Here is a 12,410-nt window from a genome sequence, read left to right as displayed (position 1 = left end):
GGACTGATTATCAAAGGAAACCACCTGGGACAGCAACAAGACAGGACTAGACCTACTATGGGAACCCACCAAGTCACCAGAGCATCCAGAGACCACATATCTACCCAGACCTCAGCTCAACCCAGTTGAGAAACTTCTCTAAAGAACAAGGAATATCAAAGATCACCTGAGACTGAAACAAGATGAGACTGGGACTACTTTGGGAACCCTCCAAGTCACCAGTGAGTGAAAATACATGTGGCTTGTGGACAGAGAGGAGCCTATAGAGAGATTCCTGGGGCTAAATCCCATATCTACTTCTGAGCAGCTGGTAACAGTCTGGCAGTTTGCCAGTAGAGGAGCCATCTCCAGTCTGTTTTACCAACAAAAAGACTGCTCAAGGGAGGAGAGGACTCCTGTAAGACTCAACAAATGCAACTGTGAGTCTCCATTTGCAACTGCCCTCAGAGGCTGGAGCAGCAGAGGGGAAGCCCTGTGCTGACATTTGGAAGCAGAGAACTGACCAGGAAACTCAGGAGAAGATATACTCCCTGGTGGCCTAGCAGTGGGGCTGTACTGTGGGAGCCTTTCCACATTGTTCTCCTCATGAGAACATGATGAATAATTGCCTTAGAACCTACAGACTATAAATTGGACTTGTTTAGAAACTCATAGGGCCCAGTAGTGCTGCTTGGCTTGCTAGAGAAGCTGAATTGAGCCTGGAGCTTTGCATCCTTGGGGCGTGAGAGTTTCTTTGCATAACCACTGTGCTGTCTCTCTCCCCACCCTGCTTTATCTCTTGGTCAGGAGTGAGTGATTAAGCTAAAAAAAAACTACTTATAGGTAAAAAGCCCTCAGACTACCATAGCCTACAGGGAAGAAAAAGAACAAAAGAGGCTTTAAGAGCCACTGTCCTTCAACTCAGGAATTGAGATAACATTGAAACAACTGTTAATTTCCACAGCTATTAACTCTTTAAGTACCTTACTTAGACACAAGGTAATCTAGGCAAGAGTGATTAGTTGACTGAAAGTACTGAGAAGGACCTCATAACACACTATAATAATGGTTAAACCAAGGAAAAACATTGGAGAAATGAACTAGGACAAAAGTCTAGCTAAAACCCCCCAAAGGTAGAAACACAGAAGAATGAGATCAACATCCAAATGCTAGCTAAGGAATTAGTCACAGGAGTGAGGAAAGAATTTGAAAGAATTATCATCAGAAATGCAGAAACAAGTGAGTCTCTGAAAGAAAGCACTAACTATCTTGAGGTCATTAGAGAGCTGAAAGGTGAAATAACTGAGCTAAGAGCACAACTAGCTGAACATGTTAATACAGTATCAGAACAGGGCAACAAAATAGCTGAGCTACAGAAAACAACAGAGGGGAGAGAGAATAGAATAAGTGAGGCAGAAAACAGAATTAACAAGATTGAGGACAAATTAGAGAAAACTTAAGAAGTAAGAGATCTCAAAAAAGAGATTGAGAGATACCGAAAACAACAATAGAGACATATGGGATGACTTCAAAAGAAGTAACATATACATTATAGGCCTACCAGAAGAAGAAAGAAAGGGAGGGGAAGAAAGCATTCTTCAGGACATTCTAGACAACATAAAAGACATAAAGATTCAAGAAGCCCAGAGGGCCCCAAAAAGAATTAACCCAGACTTAAAGACACCAAGACATATCATATTTGGAATGAAAAAGAATAAGGATAAAAAAAGGATCCTGAAGGCTGCAAGAGAAAAATAAAGAGTCACTGACAGAGGATAAACCCATAAGATTAGCAGCAGACTTCTCCACAAAAACACTACAGGCCAGAAGAGAATGGCAAGATATCTATTAAGTGCTCAATGAGAAAGGCTTTCATCCAAGACTACTGTATCCTGCTAGACTGTCATTCAGGCTAGATGGAAGCATAAAAATCTTCTCAGACAGGCAACAATTGAAGGAATCAACTACCACCAAACCTGCCCCGAAAGAAGTTCTGAAAGGTCACCTATACACAATCAGATCACCATAAACATGCCATATATCAGAACACTCTATAAATCTACAATAATGGCATTAAAGTATCTTCAATCTGTAATCTCAATAAATGTCAATGGCCTGAATTCACCTATTAAAAGGCACAGAGTAGGAAGATGGATCAGAAAACACAATCCAACCATATGTTGTCTGCAGGAATCCCACCTAACTCAACAAGATAACACACAGACTCAAAGTGAAAGGATGGAAAACTACCACATAAGCCAGTGGACCGCAAAAAAGGGCAAGAACAGCTATGCTCATATCTGACATGATAGACCTTAAAATAAATAAAATTTTAAAAGATAGGGATGAGCATTACTTAGTGCTCAGAGGATCAATCAGTCAAGAGGACTTAATGATTATAAACATCTGTGCACCCAAGGAGAGGCCATCTAAATGCACCAAACATCTACTAAAAGAGCTACAGCACTATGTTAACAGCAACACAGTAATAATAGGGGACTTTATCACCCCACCCTCGACAGATCATCCAGGTAGAAAAATCAATAAATGAAGAGATAGATAAACTGGAACTATTGGACATTTTCAGAGTAAAAATGATGATTTCACCATTTTCAGCCCATGGAACAGGATGGCAGAGGACCTACTGGGGGTTGTATTTTTGTGTGGAAAACTGAGAAATGTTATGTATGTATAAACTATTGTATTTACTGTTGACTGTAAAACATTAATCCCCCAATAAAGAAATTAAAAAAATAGGATTGATTTACTTTATTATGAGAGATAGTATGGGGCTGGGGAGATAGTATAATGGTTATACAGAAAAGATTTTCATGTCTGAGGCACCAAAAGTTCCAGGTTCAATCCGTAGCACCACCATAAGCCAGAGCTGGGCTGGCTTTCTCTCTGTATCTCTCTCATTAAAATACATAAAATATTGAGAGGGGGAGGGAGAGTAAGTATGAGAGAGGCTGGAGAGAGAGGACCAAAGACTGCTCAGCTCTTGCATAAAGTGGTGATGGGGATTGAACCAGTGGCCTCAGTCCTCAGGCATGCAACTAGGTGCTCTAAGAGGCTGTACTATCTCCCAGGCTCCCCACAAACATTATAAACTGTGTGCATGAATATATTTTATTTTTCTTGTAAGTAAATTACATTCCATAATAAGCAAACCCTTCTCAGGTACATGTTACTTAGTGTTATAGATAAATATGGTAATTTTTTAGCTCCTTTATACATTTCACTACTCTTATTATTAATCTTAAAATTCTCCCATGCCTAGTATGGATTATCCTGCCAACCCTCATGTTCAGCAGAGAAGCAATTACAGCAGCCAGATCTTCCACCTTCTGCACCCCATAATGATCCTGGGTCCATGCTCCCAGAAGGATAAAGCATAGGAAAGCTTTCAAGGGAGGGGAATGGGATACAGAGTTCTTTCTGGTGGTGGGAATTGTGTGGAAATGTACCCCTCTTATCCTATGGTCTTCTCAATATTTCCATTTTATAAATTAAGAAAAGTTAAAAAAAAAACAACTCCCATGCCCTTATATCAAAAGTGACCAAAACACAGGCAATTTCAAGTGGAATCCAAAGAATAATCCATTAGTGTCCTTCAAGTGACTTAAATATTGCAGTTATTTTAATCTTTAGCATAAATTTATCTTTAATTTTGTAAAGATTTTTATGGAGTGTGATTTCTACCTTCTGGACTCAGTTTCTCATTTTTTCTATTTTTGGAGGGTGGAGGAGATAACATAATGGTTATATAAAAAAACTTTCTGGCATATTGCACCGAAGTAAAAGACTCTGGTGTGTGTGTGTGTGTGTGTGTATGTAGAATACAGGTCCAATAAGGATGACAGAGGACCTAGTGGGTGTATTGTTATATGGAAAACTGAGAAATGTTATGCATGTACAAACTATTGTATTTACTGTTGAATGTAAAACATTGATTCCCCAATAAAGAAATAAAAATAAATAAAATCCCTGGTGATATTGCAAAACAAACAAACAAACAAAACCTTTCATGCCTGAGACTGCAAAATCCCAGGTTCAATACCTTCATCACTATAAAAAGCAGAGCTGAGCAGCGCTCTGGTTAAGGGGGTAGAGGAGGAAGAAAGAGAGGAGAGACACCTCAGCACTGCTCTACCACTCATGGAGCACACCCCTCCCATGCTGTCCATGGTGCTTGCATGTGCTGGGGCCCAGTCTTTACCCCAAACCTTCCCTTACCTTGTACTTGGTAAGGCGCATACTCTACTGGACAAGCCGTTTCTGTAAGCCCCCCCGGCATTCTGGATACCTACACATACCTAACCTATTTCTCAAGTTACCCCTGAGCTCAATTTATCACCCACCACTGTTCCTAGCAAACATTACTTTTTCCCCCCTCTTTCTCTCTCTTTCTCTCTTCCTTTCTTTCTCTCTCTTATTTTTTCTTTCCTTCTGTTAGAGGTCAGAGACAGAGAAGGAGTGAGGGGAGACCTCTGCTCCCCTGCTCCCCTGCTCATGAAGCTCCCCCGGCAGATAGGGGCTGGGAGTGCAAGCCTGGGTCCTTGCACATGGTTTTGTGTGTTGCTCTGCTGGGTGAGCCAGCACCCTGTTCCTCTGGTCCTCAATTCTAAACCTCCCCAGGGTCTGACAGTCTCTGTACAACAGTGAGACATCCTGTAGCAGTTGGAGCTTCCTCCTTCCCTCTGAGGTTGCTCAAGTGCTAAATTCTTTTGCCAGAACTGGAAGTGGGTCTGTATTTTATGGTCCCCTGACAACAGCCTCCAGGGCTGTTCAGGTGTTCTTCCCAAATCCCAAGGCGTCTCTGTGACCTCCCTCCCCTTCCCCAGTTAAGCCTAAGGGCCTCTTTTCTGCCACACAGCTTAAGTTCATGGCTCTCTTGCTTGGGGCACAGAAAGCCCTCTTGGCAAAGCTGGCAGGCATCCGGTAGGGGCTCTCACTTCTCCACCAAACATTTTTTTAAAAAATATTTTTATATTTATTTATTTTATTTTATTTTTATTTATTTTTTAAATTTTTATTTTTTAAAAATATTTATTTTATTTATTTATTCCCTTTTGCTGCCCTTGTTGTTTTATTGTTGTAGTTATTATTGTTGTTGTCATTGTTGGATAGGACAGAGAGAAACGGAGAGAGGAGGGGAAGACAGAGAGGGGGAGAGAAAGATAGACACCTGCAGACCTGCTTCACCGCCTGTGAAGCGACTCCCCTGCAGGTGGGGAGCCGGGGTTCGAACCGGGATCCTTATGCTGGTCCTTGTGCTTTGCGCCACCTGCGCTTAACCCGCTGCGCTACAGCCCGACTCCCTATTTATTTATTTTAAATATTTAGTTTTTTTAAATTTTAATGAGAGACAGAGATAGAGAGAGATAGAGAGTTAGAGAGAAAGACCAGAGCACTGCTCAACTCTGGATCATGGTGGTGCTAGGGATTGAACCTGGAACCTCAAACCCTCAGGCACAAGAGTCTTTTTTTTTTTTTAAAGGTTTATTTGTTTTTTTATTTATTCCCTTTTGTTGTCCTTTTTTAAATTGTTGTTATAGTTATTGTTGTTGTTATTGATGTCATTGCTGTTGGATAGGACAGAGAGAAATGGAGGTAGGAGGGGAAGACAGAGGGGGAGAGAAAGATAGACACCTGCAGACCTGCTTCACTGCTTGTGAAGTGACTCCCCTGTGCAGGTGGGGAGCCAGGGGCTTGAACCTGGATCCTTAACACCAGTCCTTGCGTTTTGCGCCACCTGCGCTTAACCCACTGCACTACCACCTGACTTCCCTCCACCAAACTTTAAGGCAGCATTTGAAAATGTTTTTCTCCAATTTATTCTAGTGGACTTCTGTCTTCTTGCCAATATTTTTTTTTGGGGGGGTGATTGGAGGGAAGGAAAATATTTGGGTGGCTGGAGTCTCTGCTGTCACACCTGCCACTGCTGGTGCACAAGGTCAGCATGTGCCCAGGGGTGCAGTCCCTCACCATCATGTCCCCATGTCTTTTCTTGCCCAGTGGTTGCTGTGATCCTGAAGGCGTTGACCTATGATGAGAAGCGTGGAGCCTGCAGTGTGGGTGCCAATGTCAGGGATGCTGCCTGCTACGTGTGCTGGGCCTTTGCACGTGCCTACGAGCCCCAGGAGCTGAAGCCTTTTGTGGCCTCCATCTCCAGGTAAGCCTGCTGGGAGGGGAGTGGGGTGCCCCACCTGCGACCATGTCCTGGTGGCCTGTGTGTGTGCACAGCCAGTGAATGCTACAGTTTCCTAAGAACTGGTGTACAGAAAGCTGGTATCGATGCGCTAAGACTCATTATCTTTCTATCTGTCTATCTATCTATCTATCTATCTATCTATCTATCTATCTATCTATCTATCTATCTATCTAATGCAGTAGTAACAGAATGAACCCAGGACCTCACAAATACAGTGAGATATCACCACTGAGCAAAATTCTTGACCCTGTTTTCTTTTTTCTTTTTTTTTTTTTGGGAGGGGAGGGTGTCTGGAGAGATAGACCCAGAGAAGAGGAGCAGTGTCTTGGCACCAGGTCACCAGCTGTGGTGCTCCCACTCTGGGCCTGGGCTTGAACAAGGGCCTTATTCATGGCAGGTGCATCTGCTTCTCTAGGTGAGCTCTCTCCCAGCCCCTAAGAATGTAAGTGCAGAGGAGACACTCAGGTCCAGAGTTCCTTTTTTACAGGCAATAGGTTCATACCAGAGTCTAGGAAGAGCATTCTGGACTTACAAAGGTAGGAAACTCTTTTCTGCCTCGGGCCACTTTGATGTTTATAATACTATTTACAGGTCACAGAAAATCACCAACCTCAAAATCAGCACTTAATGTTGCTGTGAAAAGAGCTCCAGTTTGCCTCTGCAACTGCGCCCTCCCCCCCCCCCCCCCAGGCTGCACGCTTCCCACCCCATCTAGAGGCTGGGACTGCCCCATGTTGATAAATCCTTAGATGAAAGGCACAGTGTCCCCATGATACAGAGTACATAGAGGGCATCTTAGTCCAACTTTCCTGGATGGAGGTTGGTCTAGAAACTGGGCTGTCAGCCACCAGCACAGGAGGGTTTCCTGGGGGTGCTTGATACTGGGAAGGAAGCCCTCTGAGGCTGCTTTTTGGAGGGTGGGGTGGAGAGCTCTCCAGACCCAGTTTTCTGGGTCTTATATGCCAGTATCTGTGTCACTCAGTATCCACTGGTGGCTAATCTCACCTGCTCACTTGCTATAGATGTGGAGAACATTTCTCTTCAGAACAGCTCTGTGAGGTGGGGAAAGATGCTGATTCTCTGATGAAAGAACTGGAACCAACATTCTCAGGCTGTGTGCAGACTAACTCTAGTGCAAGGGCTTCTTTTTGGGTCATGGGAGCTGATACACACACACACACACACACACACACACACACACACACACACACACACACACACACACACTTATGTATTTACTAATAAGAGAGAGAGGGAGGTGAGAGCCAGAGCATCACTCTGGCACATGCAGTGTCAAAAAATCAAACTCAAGACTTAATGCATGAGAGCCCAATGCTCTAGCCACTGTACCACCTCCTGGGCCACTGATAATGATTTTTTTTTTTTAAAAAAAGCTTATAAACACTTTATTTAGTTCTGTATAGTGGGTAGGTTCCCAGGAAAATGCACAGATGTAAGGAAGGTATTCTTGGCTTAATGCAGGAGCCAGTGGGTTACATGGCACTGAGCACAGCGGTCATGGAGAAGCACCAATAATTTAGAAGACAGATTTAGGAAGTAGAATATAGATAAAATTAAAAAGCAAACTCCAAAAGGTTACTGTTTGAGGACAGGGACAGACAGTGACCTTTAGATTCAGTAGTTTCACTTGAAGGCCACAGAATTGTTGCTCATGTAATTATTAGAAACATACTAAAACCCAGAGCTGATATTCTGCAAAATGTTGTGTAAAATCTTTCTATAGATGTGAGGTAGTCAGAGTCTAGCTCAGTCCTTCTCTAGCTTCTTGGGAAAATGCTGAATTGGAAGGAGAGCTGTACCAGCTTCAGCATTTCAGAGGCAAGGAAGGCTTCTCAGGACATACAAATTCACACACAGTATTAGAATCTGAATAATGAATGGCACCTTGAGTTTCAATTGTCACTGTCCTGAATTCATCTGGATAGTGACTTTCTGCTTGGGGAAAAATGTCAAAGAAAGGTCTCCCCCATAGAGGGAGTTTGTACATGGACTTTTGCAGCCCAATTTGTTATTCCATTTTTGAGGAGGATTTTGACTAGAAGGTGGTGGGGGTCTCCATTTTTGTTCATGAGCACTCAGGGAGGGGCATCAGCCAGGAAGAATCATCACCTGGTCACTTCCACTGTAGGAGATGGATTTCTAGATTCTGCTCGGCTTGTCTAAGCCGCTTCTGCAGCTTTTGAGGAAGTGCCACCAGGACATGCACAGCAGCTGAGGAGAGATGGGGGCCAGGGACCCTGCGCTCCTTGCTATGGGCTTGGGGGCTGGGGCGTCACTCTTCCCACTGACGTCTTCGCTCTTCAATGGATATTTCTTGACCTCTGTCTCTGGACTGCCCAGAAGTGCAGCCAGGCCTGTCTCTTGTATCTCTTCATCTCGATGCTTATATCAAAGCCCAGTCTGCAGAGGAGCCCGTGATAATGTAATAAAGACACCTGCCCCCTCCCAGCCTGTCCCCTCTGGAGGGTAAGGACAAAGCATGAGTGGCTTGGCTGGGACTGCAGGCAGTCCTAATGGGTGGTGGTCATCAGACATTGGGCTCTACCTGAGCCTCTGTGCTCCTCCACCTACATGCTAGTTCTCCCCTGATCTGTCTGCCCAGGCTTTCTTTATGTGTTAACTGTCCCGCCCCTGGACTTTTTTTTTCCCCAATATTTATTTATTTTGTATAGAGACAGTGGTTGAGAGAGAAGGGGGGAGATACGGAGGGAAAGAGATAGAAAGATACCTACAACACTGTTTCACCACTTGTGAAGCTTCTCCCTGCAGGTGGAGGAGACCAGGGCCTTGAACCCAGGTCCTTGTGCATTGTAATGTGTGCACTCAACCAGGTGCGCCACCACCTGGCCTCCGTCCTAGGACCTTTTGGCAATGGCTTCCACCACTTGAGTATGAGGGAGATATCTCTTCCTGGCTGTCACATCAGCAGCCACAGGGCAGTAGCTCCCCTCAGGCTGAGGCTCAGCTCACAGGGTTTCTATGGCATTATTGACGTGTGCTGAGGGAGGGATGGCTCTGAGGGTGGAGCGACTACCGTGTAGATGAGAAACCCGGTTGTCCGCCATGAGGCGGGCACCTCCTTTCAGACTCCTTCCCACTCTACTCCTCACATTTTATCCCTGTCTGTGTGCTTGTCTGCGGCTCTGCACTCATGGGAGCTTGCCCCTCTCTCTTTTTCCTCAGGGCTCTCCCTGGTCTGGCCTAACTGGTGCAGTGGGGCCAAAGATGAAGGCTGACTGGGGTGTGGCCTCCCTCGGTGGAAGAGCAGGAGTCCACACCCTGCACATGTGGCATGGAAGCCACCATGCACACCATAATGTATGAGCCTCACAGGCCCTTCCTCCTTCCTACCGTGGGCAGAGAAAGATGGTGCTGGCGGTCCTGGGGCCTGTGGGGCCTGTGGGTCAGAGGATAGGTCTCCCCTGGGGCCAGGGCTTTGGAGAGCAAAGGATTCACTTTGAGCTGCAAGCACATAATTTTTTCTCTCTGCAACTCCCATGCCTCAACTGTGATTTCATAGAGCTGGAGATCAGTTGATGAAGGAATTGCTGGGAGCTGGGAGGTGCACACCCCATTGAGTGCACATGTTATAGTGGGTTCAAGTCCCCAGTCCCCATCTGTGGGGGTGGGGAGGGGAAACTTAACAAGCAGTAAAGCAGTGCTGCAGTTGTCTCTTTTTCTCTTCTCTGTCTGCCCCATGCCTTTCAATTTTGCCTCTATTTAATAAGTAAATAAAATATTAAAATATTTAACCTATAATAATAATAAAAAAAAAGCATTGCTGGTAAAGGGTAAGCCTGGTCTTGGTAGGGTGATGGTTCTGTGGAGGCCGGGCTCGAGGGCTTGGTGACATGTGCTGTGGGCATGCCCTGTAGGGTGAGTGACTTAGCAGGAGGTATGCAAGCTCTAGGTTACCCTTCTATTCTTCCAAGAAAGAAAGGTAAGCTGGGGCCATGAAGCCAGCCTTACATGGCATATCCACAAAGGCAAATCCATGTGAGCCCCTGCATAGACCAGCAGCAGTGCCCTGTCAGGAGAGAGTGATTTAGCAGGACTGCTTGGGGCTGAGCACTTCCCAAGAGCCCCCCCCCCCCACACACACACACATGCCTCCATGTACCCTGTGCTGGGTTTGAGTGGGCATGCAGCTGGATGTTCAGAACACTGACTTCCCAGTGCCCAGGCTTCCCCAAATTGACTCTCCTATTACAAATGACCAAGCAAGCAAACCATCATGCAGTGTCCAGTGTCTGTCTCCAGAAACTCAGTTGCCTTGCTCTGTCCTTTGATCTCAGAGGAGGTTGAGTTTCCCGGACTTCTGGGCATGCCCAAGTGATTGCTAATGAGTTTACTTAGCAACTCATACACTGAAACCACCAGCTGGTGGTGGTGGTGGTGGTGGTGGTGGTGGTGGTGGTGGTGGTGGTGGTGGTGGTGGGGTGACTCCTCTTCACTACCTAATTTCTTCTAATTAGCCAGGAGCTTACGGCCTCAGGAGTTTCTGCTTAGAAGTGGCCCTTGTCCTGTTCCTGTGCCTGTCCCCAAATCAGATCAGCTTGTGCCCTCAGAGCTCCCTGCAGCCTCCCCAGGCCAGTCTGGCAGGTTCTAAGGGAGCCTGCGCCCCAGCTCTTCCTCTCCCTCTGGGCTGCAGGCATCTGGGGGTGGGGGATGCGGGGAGGCAGGCCTGCAGGTGAGTCATGGTGCCAGGTGAGCTTGGAGGACGCTGCGGCATGCGCCTCCCTGCCCCTGGAGTATCGGTTGGGGTGTGTCCTTCCAGATCTGCCTCCCTGGGTTTGTAATAAGTGACCACATTTTAATTGCCAGCTTCTAAGTCCATTAATTGGGGGCAGATGATAAAATCTTGATATCTTCAAATACACTTTCATGAACTTTCAGGATTCTGCAGAATCAGACAGTTGAGATAAAAACATATTCCTCTGAAATGTAATAGAAATGGCTGAAGAGAATCAGAGTGGTGATAAGGGGTAGGAGTGGAGGCAGAGGGTGGAGGACCTCACACAGTGAGAGTCCCCTGGACTGTTCACTTGGTCTGAGCACATAGGGCATCAACTTTTTGGTTGAGTCACCCACTCTTCTTCCTAAAGGAACTTAGATAAACTGTCCTTTCAGTTTCATTTGTGAATATGTCAGGCCACTCACTCTGACTTTTAAATGTCTGAAAGGATGATTCTGGGTAATTCAGTCATGTCTTCATTCAGCTCTGGGTGGTCATACCCTAAGCACCACACATTGCTGAGGAGATAGCATGATGATTGTGTGGACAAGGAACCAGGGCTTCCTGAAAAGCCAAGGGTGATTCAGTCATAGTGAGCAGCCCCTAGTGAAAAGGGCACAGAGTGGTCGTGCAGAAGCTAGAGATACCTTCTCCCCAGTCATCTGTAACTTGTTTGCAAGAAGGGAAGAAAAACGAGTGCTCACTGCTGCCAGTCTGTGTGTGTGGGTTGGCTGCCACCTTCCAGCGATTTCCTCACCTGAAACTCTTTTGTAAGCCTCCCTCCTGAGCTCCTGTTGACATCAGCGCAGCAGCCCCTCCCGCGCCAGGGGCCGCTGCCTGCCTGCCAGCCAGTGTGAGCAGCCTGGGGATTGGCTCCCAGATCTCTTCCTCGAGGGTAAGACTGTCCTGAAAAAATCAGGACAGGCAAGCGTTGCTCAAAGCTACGTCTTGTTCTCACTCAGCGTTTCTTAATGGCTGGCTTCCAGAGGGGGAAGAGAAACCTTTTGTGTCTCAAGCAAAGTTCCTTGGTGGTGACTGACCATCATGCCCACCTCTTTCCACCTGGCCAGCTGTGCTCCAGAGTGTTCCCCCTGTTCTGCCATCTGCTATGAGTTGCCATCTTTTATGGCTCAGGGAGGTAAAGCTCAACCACTGGCAAGGCTTGCATTTCACGCACAGAAGAGATATGACCTGTACCTTGCTAAGAGCAGGGATGGGCGACCAGTTATCTGCCTGACTTTTAAAATTTTTTTCTGCTTCAACGTGGCTGGGTTACTATTAAGACAAAGTACACATTTTGCTTCTTGTGGCTGTAAAATATTAAACTAACCAGATGTGGGGGGGGGGGGGGCGGGGGCCCCCTGTGAGACCTGCTAAGAATCGGGTGTCTGAAGCCAAGGCAGGTTGAGGCAGGTAATTCCCCCGGACTCGGACGAGAAAGAAAGTCCTCTCTGTCTGACA

At 46.0% G+C, this 12,410-nt stretch overlaps 1 protein-coding gene across 6 annotated transcripts in view; it reads left to right on the top strand.

Annotated features, from left to right (window-relative positions):
* Positions 1-12,410, top strand: part of TBCD (tubulin folding cofactor D) — a 176,579-nt gene that overhangs the window by 104,500 nt on the left and 59,669 nt on the right. For all 6 annotated transcript variants that reach the window (XM_060171682.1, XM_060171679.1, XM_060171680.1 and 3 more), the window contains one exon: positions 5,998-6,154. In XM_060171682.1, the coding sequence (XP_060027665.1) occupies positions 5,998-6,154 (157 nt within the window). The remainder of the gene's footprint in view (positions 1-5,997; positions 6,155-12,410) is intronic.

This window comes from Erinaceus europaeus, chromosome 14 (genome assembly GCF_950295315.1).
Source record: "Erinaceus europaeus chromosome 14, mEriEur2.1, whole genome shotgun sequence".
In the NCBI taxonomy this organism is placed as follows: Eukaryota; Metazoa; Chordata; class Mammalia; order Eulipotyphla; family Erinaceidae; genus Erinaceus; species Erinaceus europaeus.
This window is presented reverse-complemented; position numbering and strand designations above follow the sequence as displayed.